We start from the raw sequence: 17,769 nt of genomic DNA on the forward strand, positions 1-17,769 counted from the left end.
TCGAGTTAAAACGCAGCGGAAAAGTAAAGAAGTAAAGAGATGACACTGTTGATTTTTACTTCGTTCGGAGCCTGTGACGACTCCTACTCGAAGGCCCGTACTCCTTGAGTACTTTCGTTGGGCAATTCACTAGCAATTCGGATAATTACAATTTACGTACAAATATTGCTAATGAAAAAGAGAGAAAACAAAGCTAACCGACAAACAATGAATTAAAAAGAGAGCCGGAGTGAGTCGTCGGAGCTTTGTGAACGTTGTTGGAGCGCAGAGCAGCAGAGTGATTGGACTCAGAGTTCTCAGAAGACTTGTGTTTTGAAGCTCCTGCCTGGGGCTTCTTTTATATGCTGCTCCGGGCGCCTGGATCCCCTCCGGGCGCCTGGAATGTGACGTAGCACTCCCAACCAGCATGCTCCAAGTGTCAACGTCGTCACAGGGATAAAATTTGCCTCGGGCCGGATCCCTTCCGGCGCCAATCGCTTCCTACCGCAAGCAAGATTAGTCCGAGGCAAATAAACCTGCGCACATTTTACACATTTTTACAAATACGCTAAGCATCCAGTATGACTTAGATTCTGTCTTTCCGAGACCGGAATCTAGTCACGATCTCGACTTAGATATCCGAAATGGATCTAAGCCGGATCGACGCCTAATGTTCCCTTTCCGGGAACGCGTCCTCGCAGTCACTCCCCTCCAGTGACTTACCTCACTTACCTGCCAGACGTCCGGTCAGTCCGTCGACCCGTCTGGACTTCTCGCCAAGCGTCCGGTCAGCCCGTCGACCCGCTTGGACTTCTCGCCAGCTATCCAGTCAGCCCGTCGACCTAGCTGGACTTCTCGCCAAGCGTCCGGTCAGCCCGTCGACCCGCTTGGACTTCTCGCCAGCTATCCGGTCAGCCCGTCGACCTAGCTGGACTTTTCCTGCACACTTGATAAAAGTGTCAGACAACAACACAACTAACTTAACCCATTTGTCATTCATCAAAACCTGAATTAGACCATTAGTGCTACCCGTACCAACAAGTTATGCCTTACTTCATTGGGGCTATTAATTCATTAGGATCATGCCTTACTTCACTAGAATCACTAGAGTCACGCCTTAATCCACCAGAGTAATGTATGAATTTAGAGATTGCTTTCTAACCCTATGTGGACGGAATCCTGAAATAAAAACATATTCAATTGAAGGACGTGGATCATTTCCTTTCTTACATGTAAAACATATTCAATTGAAGGACGTGGATCATTTCCTTTCTTACATGTTGGTCACGGTTTAAGCACAAGAACACGTGATATATTAAATCTTAGTTCAAAAGGCTGTAAAAAAAAACCTGCACTATATTTGTTGATTATTAATTAGGAGTAATGCTAAATAATGATCCATCAAAATATATTTTATAAATTATTATCAAAAATATTTTAATAATATTATATTTATATATTAATGAGATGTATACAGATTTTGACCAACAGAATTTATTGAATAATAAAAAGGTAATACTAAATAGTCTCAGTTAGAATTCATGTATATATATATATGTATAAAAATATTTTAATAATATCATATACATATATTATATATATATATATATATATATATATATATATATATATATATATTTTTTTTTTTTTTATGATTAAACGATAAAAAATTTTAACTGACCAAATTTTAACCAACAAAATTTACTCATAATAGAATAGGCAAACGGAGAGGTTGCATGATTCTGTCCCAGGTTTAACTGGCCCACACATCGTGAAACAACCTACGAATCGGTAGCACTATCATAGCGGCACGTGATATCGAACCGGATGACCGGTGGTCACCTGTAAACTCCGTACGTACTGGCGACCCTGCAACTGGAATTATTATATTTTTTCCCCCTTCCGAAAAACATAAAATGTTAGGATTAAATTATTAAATATCACTTGTTTACTTGCTTTCTCTCTCTCGCTCTCCGTGTCGCTCCTCCGTCTTTTGCCGTCGGGGATCGCCTCGGTCCGGAGTATCGTCTTCGTCCTCTCCTGCCGATTTCGTTCGGATCGCTACGCCGCGTCGTCTCGCATCGCGTTCGGCGAAGTGTGCTATCGATCTCTGAAGTGGTTGAAAGCGAATATGGAGTTTGATCTCAATGTGGTCTCAGCTGGCGAGTCCCATGCGGCGCTGCCTAATGTCTCTGAATCTTCGAGCAACGCGTCGTCGGCCTGCGACGAGGACTCCCGCTCTGCCAACGGTTTCGACGTCCTCGTGGGTCGCCTAAAACAGCCGATAAGTGATGTTGACGATGACGAGGACGACAATGAGGTGGTGGAGGTCTGTGGTTTATCTCTGGAGACGAGCAAGGTGACTCGGCAGCTTTTCCCCCTATCGTCGCCGCTGCACCCTCACGAACCCGCAAACCCTTTTGGCTTCGGTAACGATAAGGAGAAGGTGGGGTCCGCAGCCATGCCGGAGTTGGAGAGGAACTCATTGCTACAGAGGCAGCAACAACTGGCGAAGAAGAGCAGACGAGGACCGAGGTCCCGTAGTTCGCAGTACCGCGGAGTTACTTTCTACAGGAGGACTGGGAGATGGGAATCCCACATATGGTTCGCAAGTTTTACCCACTTCTCCTTGATCTTTCATTAATTTCTTTGTTAAAAATGATATGATACTTGCCTCTCTGAATTTGGACAGGGATTGCAGCAAACAAGTCTATTTGGGTAAGAATTTGGCTTAAACTGACGAAAGATTATCCTTTTTTCCTTTGATTCTGAGTTTTATATATGTTGTCCGTTTGACGGATACTTCAGGAGGTTTCGATACTGCTCATGCTGCAGCAAGGTTTCGTGTCCCCTCCTCTTGAACACGGTTGCTTTATATACTCAGTAGTTCATGAATTAAAAATCAGCTATAGTACTATAAATGTATTGCAGAGCATATGATCGCGCAGCAATCAAGTTCCGGGGGCTTGACGCTGACATCAATTTTAATCTCAGTGATTATGATGAGGATTTGAAGCAGGTAATCGCAGAACACTATGTGGGTACTGGTGGTCTATTATTCATAATCATATGTAGGACGAAGCATTTGAGGGCCTTAACCCTTCTCGTTTCTTTTTAATTTTAGATGAGAAACCTTTCCAAGGAAGAGTTTGTGCATATTCTTCGTCGGCAAAGCAATGGATTTGCAAGAGGAAGCTCAAAGTACAGAGGGGTGACACTTCACAAATGTGGCCGTTGGGAGGCTCGCATGGGGCAGTTCCTTGGCAAAAAGTATGGATTGGCTATGTTGTAGCAGCTTTTCATGTTCTTTCTTCATTGTCAAGTTTGACTGACATTATAAATCCATATAAGCATTACCAAATGTTTTTCAGGTGTGTCCTTATCGATCGGACTCACGGTCTTAACTTTATAAAATTTGAAAAATAAAAATACAACTTGGCCAATCAAGGAAATTAGAACTGTCATAGGAACTTAGCAGTGCAGATACGTAATGAGAAAAGTGTCAGCTAAATAATGGAATACTTGGAAGACTAACAAAACTAGTTCTTCAATGGCATGTAATGTTCTTTTTTTTAGGAAAAAGGTTTAGAAATATCTTCATATTTGTAATTCGATTCTCTTTGTCAATAAGTAGAAGCACCCTATGAAAAGTCTTGAAAGAGAAAAATAACTTGATGCAAATTAGACAATTTGATCTTCTTATTAGACTACCTTAAAAGGCTTTTCTATTGTGCAGGTATATTTATCTAGGCTTATTTGATAGTGAAGTTGAAGCTGCAAGGTCTCACTTCTCTTTTGCTATGATAAAGATTATGCTCCTAAATACATTAATGATTTATAACTTGGTAGTTTTCAAATTCTTGTCATTTTTTCTTTTGATCTTTAGAGCATATGACAAGGCTGCTATCAGATGCAACGGAAGAGAAGCTATCACCAATTTTGAGCCAAGCCTTTATGAAGAGGAGTTACTCCCTGAGACTGAGAATGAAGGTGTTATTATCATTATTTCGTTCTTTGCTTGTCTCCCTTAAGTTATTGCCTCTCTTTGTTACTTTTAGGTAGTCATTAGATAATGGAATTGATCTTATATTTTGAATAGATGTATCTGATGATGTTGATTTACGCTTGAGAATTTCTCAACCTAATATCCATAGCCCAAAGAGGTGCAGCAACACTAGTACTAATATCAGTTGTGGCTCAATGGAAGCTGCAAATGCTCAGGTAAAATAATAGGGTAGTCCATTCTCAAGATATTCCATGTTTATATTTACTGGGAAATGCAGGCTTGTAGAGTTGTTCCTTTAGAAGCCGGTTGGTCAAAATGTTTCAAAATATCACACTTGTGCCCGCATAATTTAACCTGAACTCTCTTTAAAGTTTCAGTAGCACATATCCCTTTGGAATCATAATTTTCTTAGGTATATGTTTTATACATCGAGACATTTTGAGAGAAACTTCAGCAAGATCATGGGAAATGAAGTACCTAGCACCTTTGTTGAAATCATGATGTTTTTCGAAAGACAAATATATTTAGTTAACTGAAATTGTATACAGGATCAATCCAATGTTGATCCCTTTAAGGAGTAACTAAAATTGTTCAGAATCGTGTGTTAATCCTCAGAGATAGTTCCAGTCTCTGATAGAAATGATTGCTGCAAAATGTAAACAGTCTGTGTAAGAACCTTCCACACAGAGCTTGACCTTCAAGTATATTTACCAATTTCAGATATTGATAGTGATATGGTGTTGTTTGGCCAATTCTCTTTATGGTACACTCGAAGACCTTCGTATTTAAATACTTAATCTTCAACCATTGTAAGTCAAATTCAGATGAGTAGCACAGAAACTCTTACGAGCCAGTTGCAGTTGCTCTTCCCCAAGGGCTTGTAGTGCAAAACTTATTCCTGTCTTACTATAATTTGAACCACCATCTCAGCTTACGTACACACTGGATATGAGAGAGCGAGATAATATCAGGTATGAATAGAATTCTCATGATTGTGAACAGATTCAAGAAAAAAAAACAGCAGCATTGATCTAGTTTGTAAACAATTTGAGTACCCAGCATCACATTAAAAAAAAGGGCACGTGAAACTTATTTCAGAATAATACTTTCAGGAATTGGTAGGAACAAATTCATGATGCTTTCATTGTTGTTCCATTTTAATTTTGTGTTTGGATTCTGTGAGAAATGGAGATGATAATAGAGACTCTGATCAATTTATCCATGCTGTGCTTGGTATAAAACAATTTCTTTTCCTCAGTGTTAATGATGTAAATTTGTCTTTTCATCACATTTTTATTTTCAAAAATATTCTAGATTTTTTAATTAATGATATTGCTGTATCATTTCTTTTCTAATTCTGTTGCAGACTAAAAGCCCCAGTCATCCTGTTACTCATCCTCGTTTGGATATGGCATCTCAGCATCCTCGTTCTTTAAATTATAACCTGGGCTTCTCTCCTTCCAGTGAGGTGATTTTAGTCCTACTCCTCATTCTTGGATTTTTTTTTCTTCAGAATATCAGCTGAATTCTTGTTGCTACTTAACTCTTTTTTCCTTCTCACTAGTTTATCTTAGTTTAAATTTCATCTTCCTGTATGCCATTTTAGCACTGGAAAACAAGTCTATGCTGTCACATGTTTTTATCTAATATCAATCTTTATCTATTCCTTATTTATTTTTGAGAAAAAAACGTTGGGAATCCAAAGGATATTAGACTTAAAATGAGCTGGTATGGCTTTGTTTCTGTTGCTTCTATTATATATAAATATGCCTACTTCCTCAAGTATCATATATCTCTGCAACGCATCTAAGTATTCACAAATGCCATATTCTGGCTATGCATTTAATTTCACACACAAGTTAATGCCGGTGCTTTTCACATAATTCATCATACCGTCTGTAAGATCGCTTGCAATTCTTCTGAATCATCAATTAATGTCATATAGTACGTAGTCAGTCTTCATCATTGCAGAAAAGGACTCCCCAGAGACCACCCACGTTAGGGTCCCAAATTCTCCCAGACAGGACATGGCATATGCGCGGTCCGACTACATTGCCATTGGGCTCTTCTGCAGCATCATCAGGATTCTCTACAGCCACCGTCGCGGCGGTCTATCCTTCTCCGCCTGTACTACCACCTCCAAACTCCGGTCGATTCCATTTCCTTCCATCGGCAACCACTAGCTACTACTACAGAAACTAATTACACATTCGATGACCGTTTGCGAGCTTTGAAACCGTGTACTTGTTGCAGTAACGTTTAAGTTGTATGATATTGCACTGTAGCAGCTGGTAGGTCAAGGAAAGAGAGTTAAATGCCGAGTAGGGCTATGCATTCGATGTACTAAGATCGTATGTAGGCTGTGAAGCTGTTATGCCTATCCGGCCATCCCGCTATTTGTGTTGTTTACCAGTGTAGCTGGTCCTGCAGCTTAAAACATGTAGTTTTTTAAAAGCTGCCCCCTTTTCGTTCTTTGGTCCGTTCCTTTGGTTCTGTGCTCGTTAACTCATGGCAGATTGAGGCTCCAGTAACCTCGGGCCTGAGGAAAAGACTTGCTATGGTTGTAGTGAATTTACCACCTGCTCCTGCTTTGCTTTTGCTTTTGCTGGTGCTGGTGCTTTCCCTTTCCTAGGAGTTCTGTGCTTGCTTTGGAAGTTGTAAGTGGCTGGCTGTAACCTTTGGGGATTTTCCATTGATCTGAAACTAAACTTTTAATTAAATGCGGTAATGGCTCTGCTTGTCCTGTACAACAAATGAGGGCTCCTCCGTTAGTTGCCTAACAACTAGTTGTGAATTACGGTGGTAAAAGATGAATACGTTTACTATTAGTGTTCTCGTCAATATGTCCTAAGATCAATACGGAGGAAGTAAATCACGGAAGGATATTAACTTTTGGAATAGTGACTAGTACATAATAGAGACATTTTTCTCGTTTCGTCGAGATTCGAACTTCAAATCTTATGATGATAATATCTCTGTGCTAATCACTAGATCATTCTGAGGGAAGAACTAGTTGTGAATTACGTCATCACATGAGGAGGATATTTTAGTCGACTTCACATGAAATCAATCCTTATCTATTTTTTACAAATCTACCGGAAGGGCAGCCCTAGCGACCAAGCACAAACGTTATGTTGCAATCGTTGCACAAGGTTACTGTCGTCATGCATGCGGTTGTGCGACGCTTGTCAATCGTACGAGGCAGTGGTGGTTGTTCGCAGGTAATGACTATCTGACAAGGTTGTGATTATTGTATTTTATTTCTAATCATATTCTATATGCTCTTGATTTGACGAACTATGTTTCCTCGGAACGATCTAGTGGTTAATACATAAGGTGTTACCATCATGAGATCTGAGGTTTAAATTTTGACAAAGTCGAGGTAAATGTCTCCCTTATGTATTATTCATTATTCCAAAGGCTAATAGTCGCTCATGGTTTACTTCCTTCATGTTGATCCTGGGACGGGTTGGCGGGGGCGTTGAGGACGAACATATTTGTCTTTTACCTCCATGATTTGACAAACTATTTTTTTATAGATTAAATGAGATTGTCCTCGCATGATGTCTAATGGCTAGCATATGAGGTGTTGTCATCATAAGGTCTGAGGTTTGAATTTCGATATAGTCAAGATAAATATCTTCATTATATGCTAATCACTATTATTAAGACTAGTAATCGTTTGTAATTTATCTTTTACCACTTGATTTGATGAACTAAATAAATCTCTTCATTTTGAAAAGGAATATATTTTATCAAATTGTAGCAAAATTGTATAGCTTCCATGAAAAAAACCACGAAAAAAAACTTAAATTAAATAATCATTTTTGTCGAAAAAAAAATAAGAACTTTGGCAGACCTGGATCAGCCCTTAGAGTAGACCAGACACTCCCATTCGTTATATCATTGAATTTATAGCTTCCACGCAAAATCGCACTCCACATATATCACATGCGAATTAAAGTTTCCTCTTCAATGAGATCCTTCAGTTTGAGCTAGGGCTTGGGCTTCTGGCGTCATCAGATGTACGGTGATCTGAAAAATTGGCATATCAATTATAGAGTTAAGCAAGCACAAGGATATATATACAGGGTAACTTTGCTGTAGACCATATAGTGCGCCCGTGCACGACAGTGGTTCTGATGTTTGTAATGAATCAAGGCGCCTGAATTCAAGCAGTATTTTTTTTTTTTATTTTAAGATATATTATATATATTTAGGATTTAAGATTTTAAGATTTAGAAGTTAAGTATAATGAGTTTGAGTCAATATAATTTTTTATTTAGGGTTCCAGTTTTTCTCTTGGGTTATAGTGTTTAAGATTAAAAATTTTAGATACTCACGGGTTATATCATATGTATTTAGGGTTTAAGATTTTAAAATTTAGGGGTTGAGTTATAATAGATTTAAGCTAATAAGATTTTCCTAGTTCAGGCTTCCCTCTTGGAAATAGTATTTAAGATTAAAAATTTTAGATACTCATGGGGTATAGTTTTCCTCTTTAGGAAAATATTGACTTAAAAGAAAGAAAAAATTAAATCTAGGCGCCTGGATCACTATAGTGTGCACGTGCACGCAACATATAGTTCACAGCAGAGCATCTCTCTCTCTCTCTCTCTATATATATATATAGGGTTGTAAATAAATCAAATGTTTATAAACAAATTTAATGTTTAACTTGGTAAAAGCTTGTTTAGGTTCGTATAATATACATAAGTTTGAATAACTCGTTAAATTAAATAAACAAGTTTGAACATATATGTGTTTAGTGTTGGGGTTGCAAGGTTGCAAACATAGTCCCATATTGAAAACACATGGAAAAGATCATGGGTTTATAAGAGAAAAGATATCTCCATTGGCATGAGGCCTTTTGGGTAAAGCCCAAGAGCAAAATCATGAGGGCTTAGGCCCAAAGTGGACAATATCATGTCATTATGGAGATATCTAAATTCTTTTCGATCCTACAATTGGTATCAGAGCCCGAACTGCCAGAAGGTTTAACCGCCGACTGTGCACAAGAGTTATGGTATGATTGAACCATGTGAGTACAATATTGACCTCGAACAAAGAAAGTGGGGGCTCCTATGTTCGGATCAAGAGGACCAGACACCAGGCAGGAAGTCCTAGTAGGTCGGGTGGACCGAGGGGCAGGAAGTCCTAGTTGCGGCTAGGCAAGGAAGTCCTAGTAGGTTGGGTAGACCGAGGGGCAGGAAGACCTGGTGGGTCAAGGATCAGACGTGGAAAGCCCATGGTCCTCTGTTTGAGGGGGGGATTGTTGGGGTTGCAAGGTTGCAAACATAGTCCCATATTGAAAACACATGGAAAAGATCATGGGTTTATAAGAGAAAAGATATCTCCATTGGCATGAGGCCTTTTGGGTAGAGCCCAAGAGCAAAACCATGAGGGCTTAGGCCCAAAGTGGACAATATCATGTCATTGTGGAGATATCTAAATTCTTTTCGATCCTACATTTAGCTTATTAATGTTCGTGAACAACACTCGTGAACAATGTTCATTAACAACGTTAGTGAGCAACGCTCGTGAACAATATTCACAAACCATGTTCATTAATAAAACTCTTATCAATATGCTAAATAAATAAATAAAATAAACAGATAAGTTTAAATTATCAAGTTCAATAATTAATCAAACAAGTAAAAGTTTCAAACAATCAAACGAGTTTGAATTGAGAACTTGATAATATCTAAATGAACCAAGCTTAAGCCAAATTTGAATTGAGAGCTTGATAATATCTAAACGAACCAAGCTCAAGTCAAGTTTCAAACAAGCTCAAGCTCATAAAAAGCAAACCAAGCCAAGTTTGAACAATTATTTCAAATGTTTGGTTCATTTTAAGCTAGTTACCTTATCAAATAAGCTTGAACACCCCAAAGCTCAGCTCGACTCGTTTACAACCCTACTTATGTATAGACTAATAGATGTAGAAAATTATATTATATATATATAGAGAGAGAGACATACACACACAAATATTAGCCTGCACACCTTTTATCGATCCCCTGGCAGCCAACTAGAGGGGGGTGAATAGCCCTACACAAAAATAAAAGAAACAAAAAACCCTTCTTGAACTTTACAACTTTATTAAACTAACACTTACATAAAAAATAATTAACAAACTAATTAGAAAGAAAGAAGAGACACAGAGAGGGTACTTGGTTTGCAATCAGATGATTACTAATCTAAGGTAGTTAAAACTCACTATTAAAGTCTCCTTCAGGTGGAAAAGCCTCTTACAGCATTGACAAATCACACAGTAGTAGAACAGACAAAAGAATTAATACAAGTGATTATTCTAAGCTACTGGGATCAAGGTTGTATTTATAACCCTGATTAGGGCGCCTGGAAGGGTTCTAGGCGCCTGGAGGGGGATAAAATTTTATCCCTGTCGTAACACATCGCGCCACGTCGTGTTTCGATAAAGTTTCTAGTCTGCGTTCCTGGAAGAGTTCTGGGTGCCCGGATCGGGTCGACACAGCCCCTGGGCGAGGCGCCCAGGGGGCGCCTAGGTGATTCGGGCCCTCGACCCAAAAGTCAAACCCTAGTTGACTTTTGGATCTGGGTCTTCCAATTGCTTTGGTCTGGGTCTTCCGCTCCGGCTCCGCTCGCTTGGGTGATTTCGGCCATCCGGAATAGAGTTCACCTGAACTCATTTTCTGGCTTTCTCGAGCAACCTTCCTCTCCGGCTTCTTGTCCCTCGGAAACGTCGCGCGTCTCCTTCTTATCCGCTAGCGTACTCTTCCGCAGCACCTCGACCCTTGGACGCACTAAGCCCGTCAACTCTCTTCCGTGTTGTCCTTCTCGCTAGCTATATCTTTCGCTCGACTTCTGTGCTCCTAAGTTTCTGTACACTTAGGCACAAGGGTTAAAGCACAACAAGACCTGTCCCCAGGGCGTAGCACAGATGGGGAGTGCATGGTTCTGTGGCTGAAAGGTCCAGGGGTCGATCCCTGGGGTGTCACTGCTTGGGGTTAACGTCTCCACCATGCACTTTCCACCTGTGTACCTGTATTTACCTCCCTCCATATCCGTAGGACCGGCTCTAAGGGGGCCACTGATGTGGCGGTTCCACATTTTTTCTTAAAGCACAACAAGACCTAATTTGACTTGGTTGATCATATCAAAACTACCACGGGATATTTACACATTTATATGGGCGATCGTGAGTGATAACAGACGTGGCGAGTTTACGTGTCCCTCTCTCTTCTGCAATTATACATGCAATCTCTCTCCTATAATTTTTGTATATACGACGTGGTATTATTTTTTTTTCAAAACAACACCACGTTGAAAAAAACAATACCAACATGGCGTTGGCGTTGTTTTTTTTAAACAGCGCCACATAGTGTTGTTTTTAAAAAAAAACAGCATCATGTAGTGTTGTTTTAAAAAAAAACAACACTTCACGGCGCTAGTTTCATAAAAACATTACCACTTTGAAAAAAAACACCAACATAGCGCTGTTTTTTTTTAAAACAACACCACGTGATGTTGTTTTTTTTTTAAAACAGTACTCCATGGCGTTATTTTCATAAAAATAGTATCACGTTTAAAAAAAAAACACCACGCACGTAGTATTATTTTTTTAAAACAGCACTATGTGGTGATGTTTTAAATAAAATAATGTTACATTGGTGCTATTTTCATAAAAACAGCATCATGTAGTGCTGTTTTAAAATAAAATAGCACCATGTGGTGTTGTTTTAAAAAAAAAACAGCACCATGTGGTGTTGTTTTAAAAAAAACAGCACTACGTGGCCACGTTGGTACTTTTTTTTTTCAATGTGACATTGTTTCCATGTAGTGCTAAAGAAAATAGCATTATGTGGTACTGTTTTTTTCAATGTGATAATGTTTTCATAAAACAGTGTCACCTAGTGTTGTTTTGTTTTTAAAAGAAAACACCACGTGCGTGGTGCTATTTTTTCAACGAGGCGTTGTTTTTATGAAAACAACATCATATAGTGTCGTTTAAAAAAAAAAAAAATAGGACTACGTGGCCATATTAGTGTTAATTTTTTTCAACGTGGTGCTATTTTAAAAAAAATAGCTCCATGTTGGTGTTGTTTTCAAAAAAATAACATCACATTGGTGTTATTTTTTTAACATGATGTTTTTTTTAAACAGTACTATGTAGTGTTTTTTTTTCAAAACCGCACTATGTCATACATGCAAAATTATAGGAGAGAGATTACATGTAGAATTGCATAAGTAGAGGGACGTGTCAACTCACCACGTCTGTCGTCACTCACAATCGTTTATATATGAGTACGCGGGCTAATATTCTTTTGTGTGTGTATATATATAACCTTTAAATCCTAAAAGTAAAATCATAAATGACATGATCGTAAGTTAAAAAAATAAAAAAAAACAAAAAAAAAATTGAGATACACAATCACGCACTCCGACCACTCAGATGCCTACGAGTGTCACGCAACATATATATATATATATATATATATATATATATATATATATATATATATATATATATATATATATATATATATATCCTCCTCTGATAAGAACATGTATCCTAAGTAATGTAATCTCCTCTGTGTTGGCCTAGGAACGGATTGGCGGGAGCGCTGGGACAAACGAATCGTCTTTTTACCACATGTATCCTAAGTAATGATTTCATAAGTAATGTTTCATAAGTAATGCAAGCAAGCTGAGGGTGCATGAGTGCTCCATCTGCCGCTTCGAGTTCAACATCAGCCAGGCCTTGGGCAGCCATATGAGGCGGCATCACGGCGGAGAAGAATGCCGGCGACGTTGATCACCGGAGATGCTGCAGGCCTTGGGCGGCCATATGGACTTGAACCTTCCTAATTTAATTCTGGAAGAATATAGAAATTTATTCCACCAAAAGATTAATTTTTTCCCCCGTTTTCTTATTTTTAAAAAATCCTTAAATTCAACAATTATATTAGTGCCTATAATTAAAAACAAGCAAACTTTTCATTTAATTTTATAGAAAATGCTAAGATTTGCTAACTAAGCTTGGTGGAAATTGATCTTTAAAACTAGCTTGTAGATGTCATTCTCTCAGAAATAACAGGAAACTGATAAAACCATGCAGATTGATACCGTTTCACAAATCTATTAGAACAGGAATTGCAGGTTTGCGATCCCAAAGGGGGAAAAAGAATTGTCAGATAAGTTCACCAGTCAATTGCCCAATGTAGCAAAACAAGAAACAAGGATTGAAATTACAAGTACCCACCATGTGTCCATTATATTGATGATAAGCATCACTGTCCTGTGACATGCAAATTAGTTTATCTACTACATTCAAATTCATGAGCACTGGAACAATTGCTTCTCTCAAGACCCGCAGCATGCAGATCTCGTTGCCGCAGAGCCCTCGGCAGCTCCCTGGTCTGGTTTGTTGATCTTAATGGTCCGATCCTGTTCACGAATAACAACTGATTATAATCTTTGTTAAGTATACAGCACTAATTTAAACAGGAGAATTCCCTTCTACCTCAGCTTTGCTATCAGTTTCAGAAAGTCTTTGCTTAATGTCTCTCGCTATTGAAAAGAAAACCTGTTCTACATTCAGATTTGTCTTGGCACTCTGCAGAGCACAAACACCAAATTGCTAATAGAATGTAGAAGCTCAAATAAAATGGATGGATAAGCATTGCAACTTACAGTTTCAAAAAATTGTATCCCGTATTCATCAGCAAGTGCTTGTCCCTTGGCAGTCGGTACAGCCTGTGTGAACCACAAATTCAAATAGATTCATTCGAGGGAAGCCTAAGTAACTATGATAATTGGGAGGAAGCTTAAATTAAAGGAACATACTCGTTTGCTTTCATCCATATCAGCCTTGTTGCCAACAAGAATCTTGTTCACATTGTCAGAAGCATGTTGTTCAATATTTCGGATCCAATTCCTTATGTCTGTAGTCACAAGCACACGAGAAATCAGGGAAAGGAAACAACCTAAATAACTAGATATGAAAATCAAGTGTAAGGTGATTACTGTTAAAAGATGACTCATCAGTGACATCATAAACAAGCAAGATACCCATGGCACCTCGGTAATAAGCTGGGAAAAGGGCAAAAAAAAAAGTGTTACTCCAGAAAAAGCTTTAATATTTTTAAAGGTCAGAACAAAAACTCCCTAGGGAAAAACATATAAATCTACCAGTTGTTATAGTTCGAAAGCGCTCTTGACCAGCTGTATCCCAAATTTGAAGTTTAATTCGCTTGCCATCCAATTCTATAGTTCTTATTTTAAAATCGATACTGCACAAAACATGGGCATCATAATAAACAAGTTGCGGAAGTTGGGGATTTGTAATGTAATCAAGTTAAAAACAGAAGGGCCTAATAGAGTTTCAAGCAGAACCCACCCAATTGTAGTAATGAAACTTGTTGTGAAGGAACCATCAGAGAACCGCAAGAGAAGACAACTCTTCCCGACACCTATAGAAGAAAATCTATCATCAAAATAATGGCAACTCAATAACAAAGAAAATTGTGAATATGTAAGACTAATATTTATACAAACTAGGTCAGATTGTATTTTAGTATATATGAATATATGCATCTTTGCATGAAAAAGTTGCATAAATAGATTAAACCTAATAGACTTGTATACAAGGATAACACAACTCTATACAGGAGTCATATGTGTCCAATCTTCAGAGTAACAGAACTAATAAGTCAATTTTGAAGAATTACACAGAGCTGAATTTTTCAAAAAACAATAAACAAGGAAAAGAGGGATGTAAAGACCATAAAGCCACAAAAGGACTCAACAAAATCTGACGCGAAGTAATTTTTTAAAAAAAGTTTTCAACAAGATTTCTACAAGGATGTTTCCATGAAGTCAAAAGCCTCAATCTCATAGATTTCCTTAAAGAAATAGACCCTAATGTTCATTTCCTCGATAAAATGCACATTGTTTCAAAATGCATCCACTCAGGTTGCATAGCTTATACAGTGAGGACCGCCTGCATAAGGATCAGTGGAGCCCAACTAATACTTAGTTTGCTAAGATCTAAGTCATATTGAAGTTATATAAATTAGATTAAACCAGTTTTGCAAACAGAAAATGCAGAAGCAAATATGAAGTTCTTAGCTTGATTGGTAATGGGTTGTGATGGTTGGTTAACATGTGTGCCCTGTGTTTATTGCATAGCAAATATTTACATACATTGTGGATAACTTAGGATGATAAATTAATCATTGTTGTAAATTTTATGAGCCATGGTTGCTTAAGTTGATTAAATTTACGTATTATATCATAGATGCAAACTCATACATTTTTGCGCATAAGGCATGGAATATTATTGTGATATAACTACATATTATTTTTCAAAGAAAAATGTACAGCATATGCGCTGTGCAGTAGCTTGAATGCATAGCTCCTGGATACATTTTTTTTTAAAACCTTGAAAATACAATGAAAGTTAAAGCTAAGAATATTGTAAAATACTCCAAGCATAATACCGACAGCAATGGCCACTATGGTTAGCCCAACGGAGAACACAAGTTACATGTTAAGGGAAAGAGAATAAGAAAACCTAGATCCTAATCAAACATCAATCCAACAGGATGTTAAACCTAGGCTAGTAAGTCAATGCTCCCCTACAAGCAAATAAGCATGGCATAAACTGAGTTCTATATGTGATGAAAGAAGTCAATTCAGTAGGTCCATTTAATGTTCTGCATTATCAGACCTGCTTTCCCTTGACTCTACTTTCATTCTTATGGAATAATTTCCATTCACCAGATAATGGATTCGAGAATGGTAAAATATCATAGACTTCCTTAAATAAGAATTAGTAAATATATTATGAGGCAAATCCTTGCACGAATCCTAATTCACAATGAGAAATGAATAATGTCACGGATTACAGAAACTGAAAAGTTGTGATAATAATACCATACCTATCACCAATATGTTGCTAAGTCTAAACATGACAAGAAGTATATAACCCAGGTAGTCAAATAACATGTCTGAAGAGTTAAAATTTCATGGAAGTGTAATTGGATTATTTTGAAAGTACTAAGTATAAGGAAAAATTGTCCCCCTCAATTCGATGATCTCACCACAGACAAGAAACCAGCAAATAAAATTTTGATATGCGCACAAAAGGAACAAAGCATGATGAGCCATGCAGAATAAAAGAAACATGGACTCTGGAGTCTTTTTCTTTTTCTGAAACAACAAGAAAGAAAAGTTTGTTATTGTTTTGGCAAGAAAATAACTAAAATTTATGTATGCCATTGTTTCTTTTCTCTTATTTATCTTCAAGCAAATTGGCCATCGAGGACTCATCTCTCATTCCGATACATGCACGAGTTGCCTCAAAGTGGAATTAATACTGTTACCATACAAATTGGCAGTTTGTCCTCAGAGGCTGAGATCTTCTGCCTTAGGAAACCCATAAATTATTATAAAAGCCTTGGCTTTCAGGTTCCATTAATGGACAAATAGAATAAGAATCAACTAGCAATAAAATTCGAAAATGAGTCATAATGGTCCCTAAATTGTTTACAATAAGATATCAAGGACATACAATGCGTTACAACTTAGGAATTCCCAGTTAGAAACACAAAACCATAGCATACAGTCGCTGACACAGTCACAGACTGCGTAAGACATAAATAACATGTCCAAACTAGCCAAAAAAAAAATAGAATGCGAACAATACCAGCCCTTTATAACCGCTTAAATTGTATGCTACCAGAAACCGGTGATCTTCCCAGAAAATCAACCATCCGCGGAATAAAAAGGCAAAAGGACTAATACTTCCTTAAGAAATATCAGAAGAAAAGTCACTGCATTTTAAGGGAATATGATACATCAAATGGTTGGCTTTGGATTCGCGAAGAATCAAACTCACGAGATCAAATAAACTCAGCTCCAATATTACATTTTACAAAGTAGCATTTTTGTTCCAAATAGCAACCCTCCGATAGGTCTAAAAAAAAGTCTTCATGCAAATTCATCTCCTCCGTGCCGAAATACCATGTCTCATATCGTCCAAATAAAAAATAAAAAGGAAAGAAAGACCGAACATTCCAGATGCAATCAGATATAAAAACCACAAAAGTGACCAAATCAGTCTCTGCACGAGGGGAATGGGAGCCCTTACCACTGTCTCCGATCAGCAGAAGCTTGATCAAGTAATCGTAGTCGGCCCGTGCCCTAGCAGGTGGAGCAGCCATCGCAGCAACCAAAGATCAAGGAGTCAACAATCCCCTCTTAACTCGCCGCCACCGCAGATCCCCCTTCCCTCCCTCCTGTAGAAGAAAATCAGACTCCCAATCGATAAGACGATACAAGCACGGAAAACTACTGGAGCAACAGAATGGCTAATGACGAAAAAGAGAGGAGGAAGAAAAAGGAGGAGATTACGAGACCCCTCGAGGCTCGATCAGAAAAGAGGAGGAAGAAGACTTCCAGATCTCGAGATGTAGAGAAATGGAAGAGGAGGAGGCGAGGAGGCGTGTCGCTCTTGTGCCGTGTGGTCGTCCGTCGAAATAGGAGGAGAAACGGAGCGAAGAGGGAAAGAAAGCGAGGAGAGAGAGAAGATTATTATTTATTATTGCGCAAAAATAATGGATTTTTTTTTATTGTCGTCAAATCAATTACGGGTAAAAGACGAATACACTCGTCCCAGCGCCCCCAAGATCAACACAGAGGAGATAAATCACAGACGGAGGAGACAAGGCAAACACAGAGAAAATAAATCACGGGCGGAGGAGATAAAGCCAACACAGAAGAGATAAATCATGGGCAGA

The 17,769-nt window shown here is 38.2% G+C and overlaps 2 protein-coding genes across 6 annotated transcripts; one reads left to right on the forward strand and one right to left on the reverse strand.

The window, feature by feature from the left end:
- The first annotated feature begins 1,669 nt into the window (after positions 1 to 1,669).
- Positions 1,670 to 6,458, forward strand: LOC122004973 (APETALA2-like protein 3). 4 transcript variants are annotated; one of them, XM_042559854.1, is made up of 10 exons: positions 1,674 to 2,583; positions 2,672 to 2,697; positions 2,788 to 2,818; positions 2,911 to 2,998; positions 3,104 to 3,249; positions 3,716 to 3,760; positions 3,866 to 3,969; positions 4,079 to 4,200; positions 5,352 to 5,453; positions 5,942 to 6,458. In XM_042559854.1, the coding sequence occupies exons 1-10, from the start codon at positions 2,111 to 2,113 to the stop codon at positions 6,185 to 6,187; spliced, it is 1,383 nt and encodes a 460-aa protein (XP_042415788.1). In that variant the 5' UTR covers positions 1,674 to 2,110; the 3' UTR covers positions 6,188 to 6,458. The 4 variants fall into 4 exon arrangements, with proteins under 4 accessions (XP_042415787.1, XP_042415788.1, XP_042415790.1 ...); XM_042559856.1 differs by having other exon boundaries at positions 5,931 to 6,131; XM_042559855.1 differs by having other exon boundaries at positions 1,675 to 2,583; positions 5,957 to 6,458.
- Positions 6,459 to 13,086: 6,628 nt separating this feature from the next.
- On the reverse strand, positions 13,087 to 17,540 carry LOC122004976 (ras-related protein RABE1c). Of its 2 annotated transcripts, none has more exons than XM_042559858.1 (9): positions 17,384 to 17,540; positions 17,121 to 17,268; positions 14,367 to 14,439; positions 14,159 to 14,259; positions 13,994 to 14,059; positions 13,814 to 13,911; positions 13,661 to 13,723; positions 13,491 to 13,583; positions 13,087 to 13,414 (listed from the first exon to the last, which is right to left on the reverse strand). In XM_042559858.1, the coding sequence occupies exons 2-9, from the start codon at positions 17,191 to 17,193 to the stop codon at positions 13,331 to 13,333; spliced, it is 651 nt and encodes a 216-aa protein (XP_042415792.1). In that variant the 5' UTR covers positions 17,194 to 17,268; positions 17,384 to 17,540; the 3' UTR covers positions 13,087 to 13,330. The 2 variants fall into 2 exon arrangements, with proteins under 2 accessions (XP_042415792.1, XP_042415793.1); XM_042559859.1 differs by having other exon boundaries at positions 17,389 to 17,539.
- Between the last annotated feature and the right edge of the window lie 229 nt (positions 17,541 to 17,769).

The sequence above is a fragment of the Zingiber officinale genome, chromosome 7B (assembly GCF_018446385.1).
Source record: "Zingiber officinale cultivar Zhangliang chromosome 7B, Zo_v1.1, whole genome shotgun sequence".
In the NCBI taxonomy this organism is placed as follows: Eukaryota; Viridiplantae; Streptophyta; class Magnoliopsida; order Zingiberales; family Zingiberaceae; genus Zingiber; species Zingiber officinale.